Source organism: Bombus vosnesenskii, unplaced genomic scaffold (genome assembly GCF_011952255.1).
Source record: "Bombus vosnesenskii isolate JDL3184/JDL3185 unplaced genomic scaffold, Bvos_JDL3184-5_v1.1 scf7180000013305, whole genome shotgun sequence".
Classification (NCBI taxonomy): domain Eukaryota; kingdom Metazoa; phylum Arthropoda; class Insecta; order Hymenoptera; family Apidae; genus Bombus; species Bombus vosnesenskii.
Window position 1 is genome coordinate 802,004 of NW_022882954.1, and position 20,681 is coordinate 822,684.

Consider the following 20,681-nt stretch of genomic DNA (forward strand, 5'->3'; position numbering starts at 1 on the left):
TAATCAGAAGCCGACGATTTCGCGGGCGTTGAAAACCGGGAGGAACGAGCACCGCCCGCCCTAGTAGATTCTCCATCTTCGCACTGATCGGTCGTCATAAATTTCTACTGATTAAGGGTGCGATACAAAGTGCGCCGGAGAGCGAAGGCTCGTTACGCGTATCGAAAGGAGGCATCGGGTCTATCGTCGCCTAAACGCTGTTCTCACGGCCGATAGAATCCTCTTCCGGCGGGTGCAAAACGCGCACCATTCGACACGGTTCGAGAGCGTGGCACACGTCGTTCAACCACTAGACTCTCATTAGCGGTATTCAACAATTATTCACAGGATGGTAGAGTCGCGAACGGCTGCGCGTATTCGTTTTAGGTGGAAAAGCGACCCGTGACAAATCGAACAGATGTCTCGAGGTCTAGTTAGGACCAAGCCACTTTGTCACCGACACTCGAACGTCACGATCGATGTTAATCACAGATTGGTCGTTGCTGATTCGTCATCTAGAGCCCCGCTCCTAGAGCGTAGTTCCTTTCTTTGCTAAGTTAAAGGTTCTATGGTGTCTTTTATTAGGGGATGATTTTGTAAAAGTTTCGTGATCGAGGGCCGATATAGAAAAATGGAGAAGTTGATTTTGGAATGAAATATGAAAGATCAGATCGTATTGTATATTTAAACTTGCGACTGATCTTTTATTATACGATATTCAAGCATCTTGACTCGCTACGCACCAGACATCTTATTGCTAATCGGTTGTTGGCTACAAGTTTGACAATTACCAAACAGGTAGAACTTGCGAGATATCTCATTCGTCCATAATATATCAAATACGGATCTTGCGTCTCTGAATCGTTATCTCGTTAGCGCAATTTCGTGGAGAATTTTTAACACTCTGGTATATAAGTGTATAATATACTACCATAAAAAACTATCTATATCAAATTAATTGCTACAACACGATGATTTAATAAATAAAATTACCAAGCGATCTGATAGATTACAGCTTTATCTCAATTACGATAATACGAAAGTTTGTATCGGACACGCGTTTTCCACGCAGCATTGTCTCGAACTTTACCTAAAACGTGCACGTGCGCCGTCCGAACGAATCCCGCAACTTCTCGAAAAAGCTGGGTGTCTGCGGGATATCGGTAAAAGGATTCAGCAAGTCGGTGGAATCCCGCGCTTTTTCAGCGGAGGATTCGACCCAGCCGAGTCGTAGATCATTGAAACGTATATCCCGGGGATCGCGGGCTGTACCTGCACCGCTCACGGCCCGGTTGGAAGGACACAAAGTAGATTCGAGATACCACGAAGACGGTGCACTCCCAGTTCCCGTGGGGTCGCGCCGGTCGCATATGGCCGCCGCTTGACTTCCAGTTGCACGGTTTCGAGATCGAAGATTCGCCTACGCCCATTCCCGCGGAAGGATCCTCTCCCGTCGAAGGACGCACGAGCACGTTCGAGATCCTGTTTCCCGCCGATCATTCGAAATAATTCGTCGACCAGCCTGAAATCGATACGCCGATGTACGACGTCGGCGAAACGGGTTGGACCTTCGGACGAGGAATTATTCTTGGGGTGATTGCAACCAGTGACCGATAAGTCTCGGACGATCACAGTCGTCGTTGCTTGACAGTGTTGAGCAGTGACTCGTGCTGCTGGAAGAAGGAGCCGAAGATCGTGACTATGCGCCCCCGCGCATCGGGCATTAGTATCGCGATCAGAAACCACCTTTCTGTGGAAACCAGAGCTCGGTGTTATCGAATTGTTGTAATTTATCGGGTAAAAATTTTCATTCTTTTGGTTTACGCGTTTGAAATATCGGGGTCGTAGGATTTTTTAAATTTAGCCAATGATATTGCTTGAATTTTTGATGCTGAATCCAGAATCGTGAAAGTTAAGTCGCGAGGATATTATCAATACCTTTGGTATTGGTCGCAAAAAAAAATATATCTCTTTCGTGTTATCACTTAATCGCTGGCTAGATAGATAAATTTCGAATTGAAATATAAGAAGGTTATATAAAATGATTGCCATGATACGTTATTATATTCTTAATCTCTTTCGCGGAAGAGATACTCTTTCACGGAAACGATACTTGACTACCAACTGACAATGGCTGAAGAGAAATCAGGTTTAAAACCCAAGATTCGGTTCCGAGAAAGCCCGGAAACTTAATGCGAAGAAAATACGAAAAATCTGGAGAGTTTGCTGTTTTACAGTCATAGTCGGTAAGGCAAGATATCCGTTACGTGGTGATTTCTAAGGAACATTTCATCCAGAAACAGCTCGCTGTTTGGCAGATCGACGATAAATCCGCTTTAACGAGTCCTAATAGGATTTTCAGTAGAATGAATTTCTTTCCGTACCCGAGAGGGATTCCGGTCAAAACGTCGTTGGTCGTTCGAGATCGTCGAAACAGCATGAGCCATTTCTCCAATTGAACTTTCGTGACCCATGATGATCCTTTGACACAGGATCATCGTTATGGTGGGTGTCCTGGGAGTGAATGGTCACTCGAAAACGGGGTTCTTCACTGACTGAACGATGTTTGCCCACAATACCGCCAGTGAATTTCACCAAGATGTTCAAAGCATCCTTTTTCGGGTAAACGAGCCACCTTTCTCGCCCGTATTTCATCCGCTCTCCCTTAGTTTTTGTTTCGGTGGAGAGACGTTACTACCGATTGTATTACAACACATCGAATTTTCCAAGTCTCGAAAATCGGCAAAGGTCGTTATTTATTTTATTCGTAAGTTATTTCGGCGAAACGAGTTTTCAACGGAGACGCGTGTCGTTTGAAGTCGATCTAGATGCGACGTACAATTTGCGTATCGTATTTAGTTAAATTTAACTCTCTTATCGTTATCTTGGCAATATCATCGATATTTACCGACAACGTTATTGGTAACAGCACCTCCACTTTAGGGAGGCCCGTTAAAGGGGAGACGATGTTTTCATTTAATAGAAAATTTATATTCATTAGCGAGTAATTTTTCTTTCCATTTTATATTTCACTTAATGTACTTTTATCATACACGGTGAGAAGTTTTATAGAGGAAATACTAATGAAACGTGTGATTAGATTTCTATTTGCCGAGAGGTTCGAGTGCGTTTGTTAAGTGCTTTCTAATAAAGTTGTAAGAGATTTATGGATTAATTAGAAAGCGTATTCTGATCGCGTTGATAATTCTCTAACGGCACAAACGAACGTTTGTTGTTAATTATATACGAACTGCGCGAAGAATGTAATTTATTAGCGAATCAGATAGAACCCGACGAATATCAGAAAACCCATGTATTCAATATTCGTTTCTGATAATTCATAACGAGCCAAGAACGTAGAGGAGGTTTCATCAACTCGACGAGCAGGACCTTCCGTCCACGTCGATGAAAATGTTTCAAACAACTGCTTTAACTGGTATGAAGGATGGCTCGCATAATCAAGTATCTTCAGATGTATTCATTTATAAGAATTCACGGGACATCGATTATTCTATCGAATACTTGGTAGAAAAGTTCTTGTTCTAAGTTGGAATATCAACTGTGAAGCAATCGTCAATTCCCATAGAAATAAATAAAAACGAACATTAACAGCAGTCAGAACGCTATACAAAACCGATCGGAGTCGCTTCTTTGATAAAAAGGGAACTTGGAATTTCTACCGCGAACACACGAAAGAGCGTCGAAACATTTGATATACGTCCAATACGAAAATATTAGATTTCAGTTTCCATTAACAGATTTAAAAGAAATTTTGCCACGGAGCAGCAAAATCACCGATATTCCGTCGATCGGCGTTCCACCCGCACGAATGGAATGCGCGTCGTCTGAGCCACACGAGTTTGCTAGCAACGCTAGAGGCGCTCGCAATTAATAACGCGAAACGCGCGCTCGTTCTATCGGAGACCTAAACGCCAGCGCAAGCGATACGCGCACAGGCCGTGAGATCGTCGCGGTTTACGCGCGGGGCGAGAAGTCGCGTCCCGTACGTGTCCCTTTGACCTCCTAGTGCGTTTTCTTGGCTCGCAGGGAACCCGGGAAGACTCTTAATAATCCGCCGCTGGTAATCGATTACCGCGACGACGAACGAACGTCGCGCGATTGCTGCAGCGGCGTTTCACGTACGATCGCGACGACGATTCGCGCGGTGCGTCGTCGTGTCGAGACGTCGTCGTGTCGGGACGTCGTCGCGACGGCTGTGAAACATCGGCACGAGCTGTCTTACGACATTCCGCCGTGCGTTCAATTAACGAGATTGAGTGCCAGGTTTCAGCGGCGTGCGTGCGCGCATGAGCCAGTGCGCGGAATTCAATTAATCGTCGCCGCGTTCTTGAAATCTCGGGAATACCGTAGGCAATCCCACTCCGCGCGCCGTTCCACCATGCCTGAACGTCATAATTCAGTCGCACGGATAGCCTGAATTTCAACGGATTGTAATCACGCGGCTCGATCGTGCCGCCGCGAGATTGATCGCGCCGTGATCGGAGATTCGCGCCGAGGGATTCGCGAATCGTGCATCTTTAACGATACGTGCAACGGCATTTGTTACAAAGATTTAGGTGTTTTATTACGTCTTTATTCGCGTCTCTGTGACATTTTATTAGGATATATTTATGCGATTCGTTGGCAAGACGCATTGATCAAATTCGTAGATTGGAAAGTAGAGTGGAACGATGATACTACGAACGTTAGCTTCACGGGTTTAGTTTAGAGTTTACCATCGTTCGCGCCATTTGTTTATCGAAAACAAACTTGCGAAATTAAAAAATTTGCTTCTGCGAAATATTAATTATATATTTCTTTCTATAAAAGGTGTATTTGTTTGGCTTACCAGAGGCACGATAATTTTCGTGTATCCTACAGGAAAGCTATTTCTACTATAATAAAATGTTACAAAATTTTACTACGAGTGAAAGTGCGTTCCATGCCAAGATGATTAAGAGGTATTTTATTACTGATTTATGAGTTGAGAAATAGGTATGTTATTATACGAAGTTATAAATGCTTTATTTAAACAAAAATGACTTTCTTATAACGCGTACGAAGCTGTATGGATAACTGTACTACTTATATTTTTAACAAGCAAACATATAACTCGCGTGTTATTCTAATCTTGATATATAATTGATATAATTTACACTCGCTAGAAAATAGTACAAACCTAATGTGATTATTACATGGAAACCGATGTTGCATTAGCATACAAGCATCGTTAATTTAAATTTCTCGTTTTTTCTCAATATTTTTTCCATTTATCTATATATATACTATACAAAGTTGATTCTCACTTCAACCCACTTGCATCTGCTAAAAGTAATTTAAAACGGTAGACGTTCGGTTAATGACCGCGGTAGTCCAGGTCATTTGTCAGAAGGAAACAATCGGAAAAATTGCCCGTGTCAGAGAAAGGTCGTGACGTTGACACGAGAATGACTAGAACGCCAGGTTCTCCGGAGTATCGCGACGAACCGTTTCACCCGACAGGATGTGACCGCCTTCCATGTTCAGATAGGGCGATAAATCTCGTTTGCTTCCGTGCCAATGAGCAGACACGTTCTGGAAAGAATGAGTTCATATCTTCGGAGGCAGAATCGAGTTCATATTAGCTCCATCTGCCTCCTCGAGAAGGGCTTCTGCGTGAACGAGCAGACACACAGGGATGAGACAACCACGGACAAAACGACGAGGACCGATGGACGAACGCGTAAATACATCCGGATTATTTTCGGCCAATTGATCACGAATCTGACGTAGCTTGCCGCGCCTCTCGTGTTTGCTACACAGCGTCGGACGTACCGTGCAGCTCTTTCACATCGCTTCTGTTCGCTGTCAACATTCGAAGATATTATTTATGACGATGAAACACGCTATTCTATGAAATCTATAGCCTTTTCTATTTCGCAGTGTTGAAAGTGTAGAAACGTTTTATAGAAACTTGTTTATTCGCGATGATTCCGCCCGAATTTGGATCTGGGCTTTATCGAGATATGGGAATCGTTTGTTTGAAAAACATCGTGAAGGTATCTTTGTAATACGGGCCTTTATAGAAATAAAAACGAGAGGTATAATTTGTCGGAGGAAAAGCTTTACGAATGATTATTTAAATCGTCAAAAATGTATAGTCGCGAAATTTATAAAATTTCCGCGAAGAATGAAATCGTACGCACGTAAGATTAAAGCCGACCCAGTCGAAAGTTGCTTGCTTCTATCAGTTTTTCGTTCCGTGATGATACAAACTTCCAACGAAAAAATGACTCGATCAACGAATCGATACACCCTAAATCCAAGATAACTTAAATTCCGTCCGCCTCGAAGACCAAGCTTTGATCTTCGTTCGATTACAAGCTAATGTAACACGATTTAAATATTCTTCCGCTTAGCCCAATCGTACGTAGTCTTGGAATTAAAACTCAACGAAGATAAAACACGAGTTTCGATCGATGACGAAAGGACGATGTTCGTCAGATGTAGTCTTGTGACGCAATTGGTGTGATTCGAAGACGCGTTCCACGATATCGTTCTCGGTACCACATTGGATCCGACATCGACATCATCGGCTATCAGGATCGTAAAAAAAAAGGCGACCAGATCGAACGTAGCGGACTTTCCCAGATTCGTAGCCGCTCCTCGTTTCCTTCCCTCGAGCATTATCTCGATAAAATGAAATCGGTCGTTAAACGAGGAAGCGAGATAGGTTCGCTGTTCGAGGGAAGAGACACGACCACAAAAAACAGCGGCCTCTGAAGGATTCATAGGGTCAAGACGCGGGTAGAGGGGTCGAAGGGAACGACAGAGAGGCGAGGATGAAGCGAGGGGACAGAGAGAAAGAGAGTGGACGAAGGATCGAGAGCAGGAGGAGAATCGTTTTACGTTCGAAACCAGTTTCTATGGTTTAATTTCTACGGGTGGACATCTTCTTTAATTTATGGCGCCGTCCAACCCCGGTCTTCCTGCCCTCCTACTCTCCCCTTTGAACGCCTTTCGACATTTTATTGGGTCGACCAGTTTCTGTAACTCGTATGGATTCCACTCTACACCTCGTCCGAAAAATTTGAACGGTGATAGCGATATTTCGATCAGCCAGAAAAAATCTTAATAGTAACGAAATTGAAAGCTTACAAGCAACGGACATCAGGCATATATATCGCAGGAGTAATTTCCTTACTCGAGCTTTAAAAGTTGAGTCTTAAACCTTAGAGGTTCGTTCTGTAGAGGACTTGTGCGGCTGGTGTTTGATCGTGAGGTTTAAAAAGACGAGATTGCTCGTTGTTGAAACCGTCGAATATATTTAAAAACAATTAAATAAATTAATATACAGACAATATTCGTTAAGATGCTCGTACTAACGGACTCGTTAAAGACAGTGTGTAATTCGTTAGTAAGATCGCCGATAACTCGTAGATACTCGGTACCATTGTGCCATACCAGTGTGCCGCTACAGTTCCTTTTCCAACGATTATAATCCCTTTCTCAGACCTCGACAATTTCGACGACCAAGCTCTGAAAGAGTTTCACGCGATATTAATCGTAAAAATACGATCTACGAGATCGTGCTTCGAAGCTTCGAACATCGAAACTTCGTACAATCATTCGATTTTCATCGTTTTTCCAACGATTGCGATTAAGCGATGCGTCCAATTGCCCCGACTGATTTCGCAAGGTCGATTCGTTCCCAGCCACCGGTGGAAGCGACAAGATCAACGATTCCGCGCCTCCGTCCGCGCCGCAACGCTCTCGCCGCTCTCGCTGTGTTTATCGGATCTGTACGTTAATTGAAGCAGCGAGCGGGTAATAGCTATGATTACGGCCGCTTACGTCTTGCTGGCCGGAGACTAAATTATATGGGTGAGTCTGGCGCGCTCTGTGTATAGATAGAAGACGCGCGCGCGAGCGGTTTGCCGCGCTATTGGAGCGAGACTTTAGATCTCTCGAGAAGAGATAGGTTTAGGGACGGTTTACGGTTGAAACTTTAGAAAGGATATTACACTCTACGATAAGAATCGTTCATTGTGATCACGTATCGCGGATGTTTACGAACTAGAAAGTAAAAATCACAGAAACGAAACTTTAGTTTGTCCGATGGTAGATTTTCTCGGTACTGGTACGAAGAAGAAGAAGAAGAAGAAGAAGAAGAAGAAGAAAGGAATTACGTTACACGTGCATTACATCACAATGAAATCTTTCAACGCGTTTTACTTTCAAAACTATAACCAGTGATTTTGACCCGCTCTCTACGCGTTACGTGTCGAGAAACGCGGAAAATCGTAACCAGATATCAAACAGCAGTTTTTAGCTTCATCTTGTCACTTCGTATCGAGTCACCGATTTCGATTTACTTTTCAGTCCACTTCGAGTCATAACCAGATTTCAAACAACAACGTTAAACTCAATCTCGGACAACTGTTAAATTTACGATTTTTATCTTGAAAGACAATGAAGGTCACTATCGGGTCGTAAACAAGAATTTATTTTTCTAAAAACTCCTGTCAATTATGCAGTGGACAGCTATGACGGTATACAATCTTGACAAGCCTAGCGATTAATCGATCCGCTTGTTCTAAAACACGCGAGACGATTTAAGAAATCTTATTTTACTAAAATCCCATAGAAAAAGGGTTACATCGATGCGGAGACACGATTAAATGGTCCAAACCCGGTTAAACTTCTACGTACCTCTGTTGCGTCAAATATCTCGATTCAATTCTAAACGCGGATCGACGAGTACGAAGCGATCCAACAAATTCCACGAATTCCTTTCTAAAAATTGCTAGAAGATCATCGGCAACGCGATGCTAAAGAGAAAGAATCTCTGGCTGGCAGTTTCTCGAGTCAGCTAACGCAGTCCTCCTTACGCAGCCGGTAATCAGTCTTCCGCGGCGGTATCATCGGCACGGTGCACGCGGAACGCTGTTGCTTTGGCGAGCTGAGAGTGGAGGAGTGTAGTATCGCGCAAAGTGGGGAACCGATGGGAGGTACCTGAACAGTCAGTTTCGAGGAAGCTAGCAGTTCAGGATTGGTTAAAAGATCGGGCCAGGTAGGGGCCCATTGGTGGGTCAGGGAACAGGCGTGTACCTGTGGGCAGGTACGACTGTTCTCTGCCAACGGGGGAAAATCGAGTTACCGACGGGACTCCGTGGCTCTCCTTAGGCGCCTTCGATGCAGTCGAACAGGTCGCAGCGATCGCGAAGCGCCAGTCCTCTCCCGTCCATCGACGTGGCCGCACCGTGACTCGTGGATGTTCGAGAGAGACAGACAGAGACAGACGATAAGACGTAGAGAAAAAAAATTTAGATCGGGGACGGCCGAGGAAAAAGGGAGAGGAAGACGCAGAGAGACGAAGAGGAGACGGTGCGGAGAGCTGGAAGCCACACTCGGATTCGCGTGGATCATCGAGAGCAGAGCAGAGCACTCGGGGGCAGTCGAAGGATTTGCATCGAGGGAACGGTACAGAAATAATCAGACGCGTGTCGTTCCGAGGGGGTGAAGCCGATCGCGTGACACAGTCCCAGCAACGTGTAAACGACCGCGTTTCGTGGTTACCGCGCTTCGACGAAAGCGAACAAACGCGTGCACGGTGTCCGGTGCACCACGCCACGTGACCGATCGCCGCTGAACAACAACATTTTTCGGGCAGTGTGTGTCGAACAAGATCGGACGATCTCGCGAGAAACTTGTTCGGTTATTTGCTCGACGAACATCGATCGACGAAGGTTATGGTGTGTAACGTGTGAAAGAGGACTCGAGGACGATCGAGGAACAAGGTTTACGTTTGTGGTGTACTGAGGCACCGGTTAACCCGCTCGTGTGGATATCATCCGACTACAAAGGTAAGTGCAATCGATTCTACCGCGCGTTCCGCGATCGCGTTTCCTATGCGGGCATCGACGTCGTTCGGCGCGATCCACCGGCGTTGAAATCTCCCACGCTTCCATGGTAGTTTATCTATGTTCGTGATTCGTGACTGTAGAAATTTAGTGTTTAAATAGTCGCCGCTTTTTCTCCTATACGTTAATACGTATGATGGTTTGTTTCGTGCAAAATTTGTTCGATACGCGCGTACGATCTGCCGCTCGTTCACGTTCGTAAGGAATTTTTGACATCCTGCAAGGAAAATATGACGTCCTAAAACGAGAACTAGAAGTTTGAGTTTCGTGCCGAGAAACTGTAGGTACACAGGTACGGCGAGAGGGGATGAAAAAAATGTTCGACTAATGATAGTTGTAAAAACTAGAAAATAAATCACTCGCGTTCAGCCAGTAATCACCGGCGTTTCGTCAATCTTACAGTCCATTCACCGCTCCATTTATCCCTCGTAAATTAAAGTCTACATCCAAAGTGGCTGCGTTGCTCGCGATTATACCATGGCGTGAAATTGATAATGCAACCTAATAGCGGCCTAAGTACGCCTGGACCGTTAAAAATACCCCTTCGACTAGTAAATTTTGATTGGAATATAATTTCGAAACCGTGAGACCGCGTGCTCTACGCTTCACCGGTGTTATCGGCGAACGAAGATATTGACGGCTTTGTTCCTCACGCTCCGATCTTTCAACCCATGACGTTTATTCCTAGTTCTTCTAAATTTAATTATGACATTTTTGTTTCTACGATACGAACTGTAAAACGTCCAATTAGATTAAAAATTTTCAGCTATAAAGCGCAAGGTCTATCAGGTGGATCATGAATTCTTCTTCGAACAAAATTTCACGACTCGTTCTTCTTCGTTGCCATTCACCCAATTCTAGATTCTAGAAGATCCAATGTAATTTAGAATTTTTAGGTGCGACAGAGAGGTCCTATTAGATGAGCAGTGAATTCTTTTTCGAAACTTTTTTTTTCAATATATTTTTCTTCGTTAACGTTGTTCCAATCGTAATTAATTTGTAAAACTAATTACAATTGTGACCTCTTTGAAAGCTTGTCTAAGGATGTCTGTAAGAATTACAATCGCTTTTCTTTTCTTTTTTGATACTTCTTCGTTCGTAAATTGGCGAATATAAAGCGAAACGGGACGTATTATCTCGAAATTGAGAAATCTTTAAAAGTAACGAATCTGACTTTTCCTACCGTAGAAACCGTAGAATACCGTAGAAACTTTAGAGCTGTCATTTTTCTTTTATAATATCGGCAATGCGGCATCTGACCTATAATTACCCTACTTTATTGTCTTCCGCTCCTTACGGTCCGATTTACGGAAGATTCAATGGAACAAGGGACTTTCAGTTACAAAGCATATATTACACAAAATTGGTCAAGAGCTATTGTCCAATTATTATTCTAAATCTATCCTTCTTGTTAACATTGAGACAATTATAGACCTTTGCATTTTGTACGTATTATCTTTCACGATTTAATTCAAAGGTGTTCATTTATTATCGAACGATTATCAACTTACAAAGATGTACAAAGACCAAATACATTTTTATTTGATTCCTGAAATTGATTTGTGAGTTACACAGTGAGCAGGAAGTATAGCTGGCATTGGCGAGAGAATTTAAGCAACCTAACGCTTCTCGAAACAAACTGAACGTCCCATTTCTATTCCTATCCTGTCGCGATAAGGTCATCAGCCGCAAACTCCTTTTGTATCCTCTCTTCGAGTGTCCTTTCTTCGCGCTTTCGAAACCCTCGCCAACGATAGAAACGATGCGGTCGGCTGGGGTTAGTCGTAAATGAAAACATTATCGTCACCCCTCGTGACTGCCTGTTGCTATAATATTTGCCTACTGGTAGACAGTGAAGTAATTCGAGTCGCACAAAGGCCGACACGTTCGTCGTGGAATAAAGGCGAGCAAGAGACGTGGCGGAAGCGTACACACACGCACGTGTACGACGACGGAGAAGGAAGAAGAGCGGAAGAAGTGCGAAAGAGAGACGAAACGAGCGGAGCGTTACAATTATTATGCATAGGTGCCCGGACCAGGTTCTCCCATGTCAAAATATATTTATTGCCCCCCTCCATTCTCTACCTTTGCCCTCTCTCTTTTTTTGGCCTGGTTGCGGTGTGTCAGCCATCATTGTTACCCTTTCATACGGTTATTACCCACTTGTACACCGGGAGAAGCTCTCGACGGCCTTTGAAAATAAACCGCGTGTCGCCTCCTTTAACGTTTGCTTTTGTGTATTTTAAAGGAAAGAACGGTAATTCGTAGAAAGAAGTAATTCGCTGCGTATCCACGCACAGTGTTCTCGAGGCTACAATCTTGCGGATTACGCAGCCTTGGAGCTGGTTTTTTAGGAGAAAGTCCGTAAAAAACTGCACGTTGCTCGCGGTATATTAGCTAGTGAACTTTGAAAACGACCGTCTCATCGGGAGAAAGCGTGAATATAAATAATAGCTTTAGGATTTCATCGACGCCAGAGAATCTGCAAGCAACTTTAATTCCTACGATGAGATATTCCGCTTTTTCTTCTTCTTTTTTTTTTTTTTTTTTTTTTTTAAGGACAATTAACGGTTCGCTTCCCTTGGTCACGATCTCGTAAGCCGCCTCAGAATCGTCGATCCTCATTTGCATGTCAACCCTTGGTGACTGGGGTTGTGATCTGACTTAACGCCTTTTCGCCTTCGTTCGTGCACCCTTCCACGTTTAAAACCGTAAAACTTCGCACGAATTCGTATTACACGTTCCTTTTTTGCCGTGTTCTCTGGCGGGAAACGCACATGTCCAGCGATCCTCTAAATCTAAATTCTTCGATCCCGGTCACGTCTTTTCCGAGTTTTATTTGTTCGTTAATTTCATTATTCGTTGAACTTGTATCGAAATATCTGAGAGTATGGAGGAAAATAGAAGTTGAGAATATGGCAGGTTTTCCAGTTACTCCTTATCGCGACAGTACGTCCCCAGGAACATGCGTTTAACGGTACAGAGAGTGGCTCGATTCGGCCGACCCGTTACTTTTCTAATCTGAACCGATGCACTCCGTCCGATTCGCGATAATCCGCGAATTACAGGGAACTACACTCTTCGTAGCTTCCTCCCATTTGCATTTCCAGATGGGGAAACACTGGTAATACTCGCTTTTATCGCGTATGTTCGACGCAGTTAGTCAATCGCTTAGAAAGTAACCGAGAATGTGTTCCAACCTTTTTATTTTCTCTCTTCTTGGACGTCAAAGAAAATAGTTGGTCGTTCTGCGTGCGTACGGGAAAATAGTGCAGTTTTCGCGGAAAAGAAATTTAACGATCATTTTTTTATCGCGAGCAACCTGTAACGGAAACGCGTAATAGTTAACGTCAGGATAATTAACTCGTAACGCGTAATTGACTTTATTGTTATTTTATCGTTGCTATTTTACGTAAAATTGTTATAAAAAATGTATATCTGTCCAAGTCATGCAAACTTACCGCGGTAGAGAATAAGGTACAACTTAATCAACTACGAAGCTAAGGGAATGATACTTTTAAGAGTTGAAACACGCCATACATAAACGAGATTATAATTACAGTAATATAACGAAGATGAATTGATTTCGTAGATGAGTAGATTTCGATCGAGTTCTCGTCGATCGACCATATTGATCTGATCGAGTAGTGAGATTCCACGACGAACATAGAGCATTTGACAGGTTCGGTGGTTTTGTAATTTTCGATTTGCTTTGTGAACGAGCGGAGCACGCTCGAGCTTCCGAGACAATTTCAACGCGATATCCCCGAGGCCTTTAGCGTCGCGCGTTTACGATATCGTAAATCAACGACGATGCGCTTAATCGTCGAATAAAGGGAGATTAAATTGCAGAGACTCGCGACGCAAACGTATGGACCGTTCCGGCGGCGAGAAAAGCGCGCGCATAAAATCCCTGCTCGAAATCGACGAGAATAAATCAACGGAGGCGAACGATTTAATCGAGGTTTACGACGATTTGTCCGTATGTCAAGCAAATTGACAGACATTTTTTTTAATAAACTCTGCCAAACCTCGCTGCGGTCTAGGAACTTTTTTTATGTGTCGATTTCGTTTTTTTATGTTTTAAGAAAATCATTGGCGCGTGATTAAAACGAGGAATCGTGCGACGATTCGTTCTTACTACGTATATTCTTCGAAAGAGATGTGTAATCCGTCTATAAATATTTTCGTGTTGCAAACTGGATTAAATACGGAGGATGATTTGAGTTTTTAGTTAATGATAATTCTGTTTAGCTCTACCGTACTTGATCGTTGTCACGCACATGATCTAATGTATGCACTAGTTAATAGGTGAACTCGCGTGTTCGACGTTCCCTCTCCTGCTCCTGTTTCGTCTGTACTCTTTTTCTTAGCAAGACGTCACTAACTGTCTTCTTAGGCGAGCAAGAGTTTCACGTTGGATCGTGACAAATATCTCGCAAAGTATTTGCGATTATACCGTCTAATTTTCTTACTAATTCGAAATTAATGTTACAAAAGTCAAGGGTAATGTTTCTCATTGTCAAAAAAAAAAAAAAAAAAAAAAAGAAAATGAAAGATTTTCCAAAGGATATTTTCCAGAACGATAGAGCAGACACTTCTAAACTGATTTCTCCTTAAAATCATCGGTTTCGATAAAACACGTAGAGATACTTTCCAAATCAAACTACCCTGAACCTTCATCAGCGTGCAAATGTAACCCGAAAGGCCACTTTTTAATCCATTTCCATCGATGAATATCGTTCGAAATCGTCCCCTCGTCTCGTCGTATCTCGGCATAACGAATTCCATACGCGATATCCTGAAAGAGAATTCCCACACGCGGCAAGGGTTGGTTTCCGTCGATTAACTTCGAGTGGCTGAGGAAAATCGTTCGAAGAGCAACGAAGGTATATGTATAGACGGTGTTAAAAATTGGATCGGTCACGGGCCAAGGAGATGAACAATACTCTGGTCGGTCCGTCAGCGAACCTCTTCTTCACGAATACGCATCCACGTCGAGAGAAAGAGAGAAGAAGCCTGGTTCGGCCTCGTGGGGCTAAACTGTCGCGATAAATGATCCTACGGAAGGTTATTAATTGTCTTTGACTCCCAACCGGGCGCTTTATGGATCGCGAAAACATATTAACCGAAAAGAAGCTGCCGTCCTCCCTTGCCATATGCTCGGAACCGACGTATACACGTAGCACGCATGCGAGTGTGCGTGACACGTCGTGGATTCGAGTGTCTGAACGCGTATACAACGATCTGGAGCATCATTTTTCAAGGACTCGATCGACGTGCCAGCGAGGCGCGGCCATCATCCATCAAACCGATCGTTAAAAACGCATCCAGGCCGATACAAATTGCGCGACCTGTGCCCGGCCGTATTCTCAACACGCTGCAGTTTCCCTTTCGAGTCCGTTTTCCTAGATCTCCATCCCTTTACAATTCATAAGATCGTAGATGTTGGGCAACCTGCGGTGACGGAGAAGACTTCTCGTATTTCTTCGTTGGTCCGGCAACAACTAACTAGTAATCGTGGCCAGGTTAGAGTTTATCTTCTCGCGAGTCTCGTCAGCGAAGGAATTTCGACTCCTCCTAATTTTGAAATTTGGAATTTGTCCTTCTAAGAGTTTTATTTTTAGAAAATTTTATACGTAGTTCAAACCTTTCTTGTTTACCGGTAATGTAGTCATAGAGTGGTCGTGTTTCAGAAACGTTCGTACAAGTCCTCGATTTATCATTTGGAATTCTTTGCTTCGCGAGCGTCTTATTTTCAGTAAATTGCTTAATTCACGATAAAAGCATGTTGTTCGAAGATTAAACGTTCTACCCAAGTGTTTCATTTTCCATGGAAAATACTCGTGGAAGCCTCTATAACGAAACGATACGTTACATATAATTGGCAAATGCGAAGCGAGGTGCATAGGAATTTCCCTTGAGCAGAGGAACACCCATCTTCCTACGATAAAGGTAATCTAGAAGCCGTAGTAAACGACCTTGTTGGAAGCTGGCGTTAGCTGTCGCGCCTCGGGTAAAAGCGACCGAATCGTCCCGTTTGTTCCTCCTAATTGGCGATAAACGGACATAATCGTCGGTATATTTTAACCAGGCCGCATGATCCACGCGCTCGTGGCCGCGCGCGCGTAACTGCGCCAGAACGATAAGATCGCGAGCAACCGTCTCTCCGAGCGGTGACTTTCGTGCGAGAAATTCCCTTGACGCAGTTGCTTATACACGGCACAGTACGAGCCGGTGATATATCGACCCGTTCTTTCGAGCGGACTCATTAACTCATTAACTTAGCGAGAAAAATGGCTAGCCGTATATCAAACGGCAGCCCGGTAATCAAGCGGTCATTCTTAACGCGGCCATAAATTCGCGAATTAATATACCCGCCAATTAATTAAATCGCGCCACGCTTTCTCTAGCAAAGGCTTGACCGGTAGAATTGTAACAATCACGGTCCCCTGTCAACCGAGTAATTACAGTTCACGCGACCGAAGAACTAGTTTCCTTCGGCTCGCTCGCTCGTGGAAAACGCAATCGACGAAAGATTATTCGAGACCGTTTAATTGGACGATTATCCTCTCGCACGCTTTTCGTTCTTTGCTTTTTGTCGCCTACCCAGACCGCGTCCCACCTCTATTACAGTCCAGTAAAATTAATTCCGAGGAAATGGAACGAAACAGCTATGGAAACGACACGCGCCTAGCCACTTTATGGACGTTGATTTCAGTTCTTGGAACGACCACGCGAACGAAGGTGTCGATCTTTTGGTATTCTCGTTTATCGTTCTTTCTCTCTAGAATTTCGAAATATCATCGACTTGTTGGATTTTGGAAGAATGAAATATTAGTGATTCTGGATTGCAAATACGTGTAACGGTAGTGAGAATTTATTATTCGTGTATTAGGAAATTTGAAGCCTGTTTCCTCGTTGGAATTGACTGAGTGAACGCTGCTACGAACAGAAGCTGACTCTTCGAAAAGCTTAATGGAAACACTTTTACTTGGTAATAAATGGACAACGCTATACATATAATCCATATATAATCCATATATGTAATTCGAAGCATAATGATATAAAATAGCTATAATCATACAAAATTTCAACATTCACCATCGAGACTCTTTTTTTTTGCATAACAATTTACTAGTTATAGTAAATTTCTTTTCCAGAGTTATAATTTTCCGTCGAGTAGCATAGTTGATCGATTATCTCGTCTCGTTCGGAATTTAAAAATTTTTCATCAAATATGGAATAGCTAGAGGAACTTGTAAAATTTCAATCGTCGCTAAACTTCTTGATATTCTCGGTACTGCTGGCTCGTACCTTTTAACTTGTAAAATTTCGTCAACTATTTAGTTCTATCTACGAGATGTTCTTACGATATTCTGTCACTCCCTTCCATCCTTTCGCCACCATTTTCTCCTTTCTCCGCTGCTCCCCAAAGAAAAAATACAAGAACTCGGTTAAGTAAAGGGTTACTGTTCGGGGTGAAAGGACAATGGCAGGAAGTCAGCGAAGGGATCGTCGAGATAAAAAACTCTCATAAAGGGATAAACGTCATACGGGACTCGAGTTTAATGGCGCGTAAACGTTCGACGTGCCCCTAGACGCGCGTGGTGCGTCGCAGGACGAGTGGAACGATGACAGGAGGGGTTCTCCCGTTCCTGACCCATTCGTTGTCCCTTTTTCGTCGATCGTTGGCGTTCCCGTTGCAGGAGTTGGAAAGCTACCTCTTGGCACGGTAAACCGATATCTGGAGCAGGTCGATCGACTTCATTAACAAACGAGTGCCAAGCAAATATTGACTCTACTCGTGGAAACTAGGGTACGAGGTGTGCGCGCGTGTACATACACGAGCCAGCCGCTTCTCCTCGAAGCGTTTTGCCTTTGTGCAACATCCGCCGGGACCAATGAGACGTCGATGGGCAGATTATGGAGTCGGTCTTGTTGCTTCTCTCGATGCGGCGCACTGGCCTCGAGTATTTTTGCATATAAATGCGCGGGAACGCTCCTTGGCTGGTAGTTCGCGCGTTATCTGATGCTTCGTGCCCGTGATAAGCGTCTCCTCGCCGATGTGGAGCTCGAGACCGCTCCGAGCACTGGTAACCGGAATCCTTTACCATGGGAAGAAATTTCACGGAAGGTGGAGCAATCGTTTCCGTAAATCCCCTCGCTCGGTCTATATGAATATTAATGCCGGAGGTCGCACGTCGATGACTATGCTTTTATAGGAAATTCCTATTGTTTCGCTGACACACCAGGGGATTCCTACTATTGTCGTGATATCTAGTATCACGATTCTCTACTCGATATTAGAAACGATATAAAAATCTTCCTTCGTACAAGGATCATATATTTCATTAGACGGTAGTATACGCATCATTGTAGACAATTACTAGGAGCTCGAAAATTAATGAATTGACAATTGGTAAGTTGCAGATTACAGACACCTGCAATAGCTTTTGCAATGTTGCAACTGAAACGTTGGATAAGCAATTGCGTTGCGATTTGTAAAATTTCACGAGCGCTTATTTATTAGCATCATCTAAGAAAATTCGTCACTTACGATTTGCGACTTGTAAATTTGCAAATTAGTTCGATCGTTCAAGATGAGACGACGTCGAAGAAATAATTGAATTTCTGACTTCTTGCTTACGTCGTCGTACCGTGAAAGGGTTAACCGTAAACATGGCAGATTTCGCGAGACACTTTAGGGCAAAAAGATCGATTCTTGGCAAAGTAGAGAACAGCCTTGGCCCGAATCGGGGTCAGCTCGTGGGATAGAATCGATATCGGTCCGTGCACGCGCGTCCAGATCCTTTGTAAAATCAATAGGCTCGGCTACTTAAATGGTACCGTTCGCTGGTTATAGTCACCGGTCGGTTACGGGCCACGGATACGGTTACGAGAAGGCTGAATCGATGCGCTCTGTGATTTACTGTTAATCGCGAGACCACTGTTAATCAACGTCTGGCTGCGTGCACGCCACGGCTCGAATATTCCTCACGCGGTTGCGCATCGATGGAAACAACACGTCCCGATATTAGCTCCGCGCCCCGTTTTTGCGCCGCTTAACCTTTCATCCTCCTTGTCTCTCTCCTCTCTTTATGAGCGAAAGAAAGAAAGAGAAAGATCCGCTCGCTTACGAGCCCGAAAGCTCCGCGAGCATTCTCACGCGTTCCGCTCGCTGTTTCTGGCCGCCTTGAAACGGAATTATAGCCGGCGCAGAATTGTGTTTCGATTTTGTTGCTTCGAGCATTCCACGAGGCTGTCAAATGTCAGAGTTCGAAATATTTTTGGAGTTCAATTATCTATGTGTACGCAGTGGCTCATGAAGCTATTTGAACGCTTACCACGGAGAACTTTTACGTAAATGTCGAGTCTGTTATATAAAACATATCGAAATTCGGTTGGCCCGAGACACGGTTATATCGGTAAAATTTGAAATCAATTTGCAAATATTTATACAAGTTACGAGACGAGTTTACGGTGATTTGGTAAAAGAATATCGTACAGCGTGAACAGCCGTGTGAAATACACAATAAGCGCACAAGATGTTGCCATTGAGTATCGAGGCCTATTGATACGATGGGTAATCGAACGTTTAAATACTTTTGTGATCTCTAAGAAACATATAGCTACTTTCACAGCTTCCACGTACATTTCCTGGTTTGTTTTAAGCTCTATCAGAGCTACCAATTTATAACCATGCACGGTACTAATGAAATCTCAAAGTGTTTGATATGACACACATAATATACGTATAAAGGATTTCTATAAATATTCGAACACTTGTGCGAGAAATAAGCGAAGGTTTACTTTCTTTCGAGCAATCCAGTATTACGTTTAGTGGAATAATATTGTATATCTACGGATGGGGATTTCAAGTTCTTTTTTCTAGGTAATAGCGGGAAAGATTAACGAAGAAAAATCCTATGTGACTTAATGAAATCTACGTAATATCGTTAGGCTGTGGTGAAGAAAGATAAGTCTCGTTGATGCATACAACCTTTAGATGGTATAATATATTGCAGCTTTTAGCACGTTGCTCGTCAAATACATCGTATTTTATATCATCAAATGTAATATAAATAATCCATTGCATAACCGTCCTTTTACTGCTCGCGTCTTACTTTTGATGCATCATTCGCCGGTGAAATGTCCTCTGGTAATAAACTAGCGATAATTTTTTACTTTCGAAAGATGGCGATTTGATCGAGGCTAATCCGCAGCGTGAATCTTCCAGGTTTTTCGTGAAGCAATTAACGTTAAAGCTATCGACCACTAACGTATGAAACTCGTGCTAAAGGAATCTAGATGCAAGCTATATGAAAAAGTAAGTAATACAAGGAGAAAAGGAAACTTTATTCGCGCATCAACTTTACAAAAAAGTGATGAAAATTCAGAAACGTTCTATGAAAAATGATAAATTAACAAATCGCTGCTAAAAGGATACTTTTATCGAGGAGCGTCGTCTTTAGGCGATTTTACTCACTGCCCGTACAATACAGTTGCAACTTATCCTCGGCATCTCGAGCGATTCATCGTTTTCCTGAAATCGCTCTAGCTTCATCGCTCGAACGTCGCAAGAAACGATTCCAAAGACGCAAGAAACTCCTCTAACCGTTTCAAACAGCGTGTTCGAAGGCAACGACTTCCGGCATAATGATTCGAAAATGTCTGGACGAACGAGTAGGTCATTGTCGTGGCACGAGATGGTCGCGTCGAAGAAAAGAGGGAAAAGGAAAAAAGAAGAGACACCTATAGCTCTGTCCGTTTCTCCGCGGCGAAGGAGAGGAAAAGAGG

The 20,681-nt window shown here is 43.5% G+C and overlaps 1 protein-coding gene across 2 annotated transcripts in view; it reads left to right on the plus strand.

Annotated features, from left to right (window-relative positions):
- The first annotated feature begins 8,736 nt into the window (after positions 1-8,736).
- Positions 8,737-20,681, plus strand: part of LOC117234553 (zygotic gap protein knirps-like) — a 39,743-nt gene continuing 27,798 nt past the window's right edge. The window contains exons 1-2 of one of the 2 annotated variants that reach the window (XM_033495901.1): positions 8,737-9,824; positions 17,591-17,977. In XM_033495901.1, coding sequence (XP_033351792.1) covers positions 17,948-17,977 — 30 coding nt within the window. In that variant the 5' untranslated portion in view covers positions 8,737-9,824; positions 17,591-17,947. The remainder of the gene's footprint in view (positions 9,825-17,590; positions 17,978-20,681) is intronic. The other variant, XM_033495902.1, reaches the window with a different exon arrangement.